At 34.3% G+C, this 6,310-nt stretch overlaps 2 protein-coding genes across 2 annotated transcripts; one reads left to right on the forward strand and one right to left on the reverse strand.

Annotated features, from left to right (window-relative positions):
• Nucleotides 1-715: 715 nt before the first annotated feature.
• On the forward strand, nucleotides 716-3,919 carry atilla (glycosylphosphatidylinositol-anchored protein atilla). Its single transcript, XM_030386828.2, has 3 exons — nucleotides 716-908; nucleotides 1,918-2,088; nucleotides 3,659-3,919. The coding sequence occupies exons 1-3, from the start codon at nucleotides 854-856 to the stop codon at nucleotides 3,862-3,864; spliced, it is 432 nt and encodes a 143-aa protein (XP_030242688.1). The 5' UTR covers nucleotides 716-853; the 3' UTR covers nucleotides 3,865-3,919.
• Nucleotides 3,920-5,013: 1,094 nt separating this feature from the next.
• crok (crooked) lies at nucleotides 5,014-6,020 on the reverse strand. Its single transcript, XM_030386827.2, has 2 exons — nucleotides 5,835-6,020; nucleotides 5,014-5,762 (listed from the first exon to the last, which is right to left on the reverse strand). The coding sequence occupies exons 1-2, from the start codon at nucleotides 5,893-5,895 to the stop codon at nucleotides 5,368-5,370; spliced, it is 456 nt and encodes a 151-aa protein (XP_030242687.2). The 5' UTR covers nucleotides 5,896-6,020; the 3' UTR covers nucleotides 5,014-5,367.
• Between the last annotated feature and the right edge of the window lie 290 nt (nucleotides 6,021-6,310).

Consider the following 6,310-nt stretch of genomic DNA (forward strand, 5'->3'; position numbering starts at 1 on the left):
TTTTTGCAAGTGCATTATATATTTTCTAATAATATAAGGCCTATAAGGTATAACATCTCTTAATACTCATCAAATCATATTTAAGACTCTTTAACTTTTAGTTAACAGTCTATCTATTTATTAAATTTAATTCAAATCTTGTTAATTGTAACATGTTAATTTAAAAAAATTAATATAAATTTAAATTTGAAAAATAAAAATAAATAAATACATAAAAAAAAGCGTTCAAACGCCCTTAATATAATAATAACAAAGCCTTAATTTTCATATAAAAACTACAGAGCATGATCATCTGCACTGTACAGGGTATAACATGGCGCATATCACACTCGGTTATGAGTGTAATACGTAGTGCGGAAAAACTGTGTCAGCTTGCAATTAAATTCAGTTAAAGTAAATTAAATTTATGAAAAACTGATCAGCCGCAAGAGTCACACGCAAAGACACACAAAGAGCAAGAGGGAGAGAGAGAGAGAGAAAGACTCACATCTATATATATATACACACACACACACACACACACACACATGCATTGCAAGAGCGAAGCTACGAATCAAAACAAAATAGTTTTACTGTTTACTTTTCTTTTTCTAGCTTTTTTGTGTGTTTTCGCTCAATTTTCGTCGGTCTCATTGGCAGCGAACTCGTTTTGAGTTCCACTCACACAATTTATTTAAACAATTTAAGCTGAAGAAGCTTTGCACGCTGCGCACTCGAAACAAGTTCGCAGCAACAAACAAACGGACTGCGCATTCAGTTGTTCGTCGACTGTGAAACGGTTGAAAGCGTTCGTGGAACCAAAAGTTGAAGCAAATTAGAAGAATTTCTATTCGTATAAATAAATTTGTGGAAAATGCTGAAACAAATGTTTGCCTGTTTGCTAATTGCCATGTGCCTCATGCACAGTGGTAAGTTCTCAATTATATCGTAGAAAATAAGTTAAACAAATTTGAAAATATTTCAAATACAATTTGTGCGCATATCGGACAGAAATGAAATGGAAAGCTTTAGTTGGAAACCTGTTTGAAATTTGTTATATAAGTCAAGAGGGCAGAAAGCAAGCCGAGCCTAAAACGATTTGATATTTAAGATTTGTAAATGCTTAAATTTCAAATACTAAAATAGTAAGATTAAAAGTCCGGAGAAGTTAGCTTATTACAACAAATTATTTTTTAAATGCCAAATAATTTTTAAAGAAATATAAATTAAAACTAATTTGAAGTTTGTTTTTAAAGTCTAGGGAAGCTTTTCATGGGCCATTTAAAAATGGTATATAAATATGAAAATAAAATTTCAACAATTAAATTTAAATAGAAACTTAATTGAGTTGAATGAAGCTAATGAAAACTTGTTATTAATTTATAAAAAACAAATAAATTTCTCTAAATTTAAACAAACCTTGAAATATTTAAAATAAGATTTATATTACAAATTTCGCGAAAAAAAAAATGTTAATATTCAACAATAAATTATCATTTTAAAGACGAAACGAAACATCTGTTAATTTTGTTAAAACATTTGCCAAAGTCAAAACAAAATAAAAACAATTTAAATTTCAAGAATTCCAAAAGCCATACAACAAATAAATTAACTCAATGAATGCATAAAAAAAATCATTAAATAATGACAAAACAATGCCATATTGTGCACGTATTACCAGCTATATATAAGACACAGATATCGGCTTCGCTGACTTCATAGCAAAAACAAACGTAAATAGTTCTGTGTTTATATAGAGAGAGGCAGAGGCTTCCAGCTGGAAGCGCTAATTCGCAGTAGGCGTTAGATAACGAGCCAAGCGTAGCTGAGGGCGTCTCAGGTAAACTGGTTGTAACTGTGCAAATTGTATTTGTAATTTAGAAGTATGACTTGACCTTGTCTCTCTCAACTCTATCTCTCTCTCTCTCTCATCCACAGCAACTGCCATCAAGTGCTATCAATGCAAATCCCTGACGGATGTGAATTGCAGCAAGGACAAACTGGATGAAACCTCGAATATACGTCAGGTGGATTGCGACACTGTGGCAAAGCCGAGCACCATGGAGCAGCTGCAGCCCGTGACCAGGTGCAACAAGGTGGTCACCAGCGGTAAGTAAACCCCTTATTGTTCCACTTCTAGCCACGCCTCGTCCGCTCCCCCTGCTCCCACTTTCCGCATGATCTGCATTCGCAATGAATAGGCGACGACGAAGACATCGCGCGCACACCTTGAGCAAACGTAAAAAATGCAAACAAAAGTAATTATTATTAGTGATGTCATTGCGTAGACGAGTCAATTCGATTCGGAGGCCGATACGACTTGATTAGCATGTTCACATATTCAAAACATTCCAAAATCACTCAAAAACGCAATTCGCTGAGCCAAAAGTTCGTTTACATCTCAGTCATGCGACAGAAATAAAGCTTTGCGTGGGTTAGAAAAAACACAAAAACAAATTGCTCAACGTACAAAAATTCTAATGCAAATAAAATAATTGCCTAAAATTTGTTAAATGCAAAAAATTAAATAATATAAAGACTAGGCGTAGATAAAAACCGTTGAAATATTGCTAAATATTTAGCAATGTGAGTATAAAATAATTTACAATATCAAAAAAAAAAAAAAAAAATAAAATAAAATAAAAAAAACAATTGAGTAATAAAGATGAAGAATCATTGTGAAACATCACAGATTAATCGACATTAAAAAACATTTATAGGAATCGAAAATACATACACAGCTTATAAAGAGTCGGAACCTGTCAGTTAAAGTCAGTTGACATTCTACTTAATTATGAAAAAATAATTATTTTAAGTAATTGTTGATTCGTATAGTCATTAAATCAATCAAAAATATAATCAAGCACAGTCCAATTCATTTGCACTTCCTAACGGAAATATTTGACGAATATTTAAACATAGATATATGTATGTACATATATGAGGCTAATCAATATACATAGGTGTGTTCTTATTTAATATTGAATTTAAACATGATTTTCATTATGACTTCTTATCAAGTTTTTTTAAGGGAGACACAAAGACTGTGACTACTTTGACAAACATCTATCGTATTTTTATCAAGCGTATAAACCCGGTATGCAAATTCTAAATTTAGTCAGAAGCTATAGTAGCTCTAAAAGCTTTAGCAAGCTAAAAAAGCTGTATAAGCTAATTTGAGCTTCGAACATTTTAAAAGACAATGAGTACGGGTTACCAAATACCAAAATACCGGGTAGCGAATACCGAGTACCGAGTACACAGTAAAGAGTACAGAGTACCGAGTACCGAGTACAGAGTACAGAGCACCGAGTAACGAGTAGCAAGCTAAGTTGAGAACGGTACAAACATGAAACACGCAAAGCAATAAGTACTCGTTGAAAAGCGACTCGTTATGTTTGGCAGTAGCTGCACTCGTTGTTATGTACATACATATTTAGACGTTACTTCCAATGGGAACGTTGAGACGGGAACAATGGACGTTAGAACTACACCAGAACATCTAGCTAGCACACAACTGCCTAGAAAACAGAATTATTAGCATGACATACACAATAAAAAAATAAATATTTTTTAAACTTACCTATTAAAATCAGAAAAATTTCCTGAATATTGCAAAGCGAAAACCAAAACCAAAATCAAACTCAATTTCAATTTTCTTTCTCTTTTCTACTTCTAGATCGCGCTGGCGTAATTGTCTCCCGCGACTGTCACTTCGAGGTGGTTGGACAAAAGGAGAACGTCTGCACAGTTACGCACAGTCGCCAAGTGGAGAGCTGTTACACCTGCAAAGGTGATCTGTGCAATGCCTCGTCTGCAGGACGATTTGTGGCAATGACTTCAGCAGCGCTGCTCGCTTTATTCGCCCTTCAAATGGCGCTGTGAGAGGCAGCAGCTCATTGAATATTAATAATAATATAATGTACAATTTTTTTAAAAATATTATTTCTTTTCTTTTCAATATAAGAATAAATTGCGAAATTCCGTCAACTAAAGACTAACCTGAAAACATCTTGCACGCATTTGTAGCTTTGTAGGACGTTATCTACTTCCAGCCAAAAATCTTCGCGTATATCCATTTCCAACTATTTTATTATTATTTTCTTTAAATTGACCACAAATACAAACGAAATTGCGAAATTCTTCACACAAATTACACAGAAGGCACAATAAAGCTGTTTTTTGGGTACAACCACACTGGGTGCTGAAAATAACGGCGCTTTTTGCGGACACAAGATTTTTCGTTTACAGAAATAAATGTCTTAAAATACGCATACAAAATGTTCTTAACAAGTAAACAATAATAAATGTACTTAACAGCCGTATACATACGGTTTAAAACGTTGAAACCGATTTCTTAACACTTTTAAACAAAAATTCTAGACGAGCAACGCGTACAAACACCGAAGACACGCAAAGGAAAGAAATTGTCATTCGCAAATGGCGCCCAACAACTCTCGTGCAACGAAATCTTCGGTGGGCCACACACGTCACAATGTGTTGTATGAGACGATAAGTTATCGTTGGGCGAGTAACGAGAGCGAATTGGCATTAAAAAACATATGAAAATAATTTGAAATATAAAAAATTAAATACGATAGTAAAATAATTGCTGAACATAAAATTGTTAATTATATTTAGCTCTAAATTTATTGTCATACAAAGAACTAATATTCGTACTTTTTACTCGCTACAGTTGATTTCGATATATAATCAAGATTAATTCATAATATAATAATGGTGAAATCGTGGTATTTAACCAAATATCAAATTAAAGCTGCAGAACTAGTTCGGTTAATTATGAAGAGAATATATATTTTTCCTTTTTATTTCCTTTTTCAGTAGCGAAATCATTGAACAAAATAAATAGAACAGCAATTGAAAGCAAAGAACTAGTTCTATTGGTTAAGCTTTAATTTTAAATTGGAAACTGAGAGAATTTACAATTATATTTTTTATTTATTATAGAAGTTAAAATATATATTTAAAGCTAACTATATATATTACAAATTGAAGAAAATGTTTGAAAACAAATTTTTAAATATTTAAATGGTTTTTATTCAGTTGTAAAAATGTTCTAATTTGTATTACAATAAAAATTTGTAAACTTTCGTCACTTAAGCTAAACAAGTGTAAAAATCGGCATACAAAATAAACGAGATTGCGCTTAATCTTAATTGATACGGAATGTGAATATGTATGTATATGCATATATCGATCGTAATGCATATACTTTGTGTGTGTGTATAGATATCTCTAGATATGTACGCAAAGACAGGACGGAAATGCGTTTCATATGTTAAGTTTAGTTCGAGTTCGAAGGCACATTTAAAAATTACACAAACAGTATTCGAGTACAGTTGTCATTCGCTAAAGGCGACGGCGCATCTATTGCCGCAGAAAGTGCGCCACAAGGCTGACAGCAAAGGTGCCAAGGAGGACGTTGAGCAGGCTACTCCTTTGCAGGCCGGCGCCGTTGCAGCCATCCTTGCTGTTGCAGGTGCAGTACTCCATGAATATGTTGTAGCTGCCGGTGCGCATCAGGCAGAAGCGCTCGTCGCCCTCGATGCCCGGCTCGCCCATGTAGGCGCAGCTGCGGAAGTAACGCCACTCCCCGTGCACCTTTTGGCGGATCTTGCGACACATTGTGGGCCGGACACCCTTCAGATGCTCTAGTTCGCTGGCCTGGTGGCAATCCGTAATTGCTAACGTGCTGTTATCAAAGGGATCTCCACACTTGGGATCGCTATCGGAGCGACATTCCCAGCACTTGATGGCCGAAGCTGCGACGATTGAGACACCACGAGACAAATTAGTGACACTGTTTTTGTTAATTAACTGCGCATGCCACTTACCTGTGTGCAGCAGAAAGCATAGCACTGCAACGGCTAATACACATTTCTGCATTGTTTGCATTCTGAGTTGCGTCTTAAAATAAATTTAAATAACAATTCTTGAGCATCAAATTAATGAAAACAAAATGCGAACACCGCCCTAAAACTTGTGATGCGTGCATCGATAGTTGTTAGGTGTTATCGATGGTGTTGGCAGCGTTGCCACCCAGGCATTGTTAGTATTTTATCTGTTACATCTTGAAATTAATATTTCAATACAAATTTAACTATCTAATAACTGTACGAATGCCTTGATAAATCTTTTGTTATATATGTATTTTAATTAATAATTATTTATTTTATTTAATCAAGAGCAATAAGAAGCAACTGTTAATTTATTTGAGATTAAGTCTGTTAAATGAGCAGTTATTCACAATGAACATTGCCTCGCCAATTATCCGACCGCCACAATCATCCATCTGTAATTGAACTGTTAG

This window comes from Drosophila navojoa, chromosome 3, assembly GCF_054131105.1.
Source record: "Drosophila navojoa isolate 15081-1374.11 chromosome 3, UAZ_NAV_1.0, whole genome shotgun sequence".
Taxonomy (NCBI): Eukaryota; Metazoa; Arthropoda; class Insecta; order Diptera; family Drosophilidae; genus Drosophila; species Drosophila navojoa.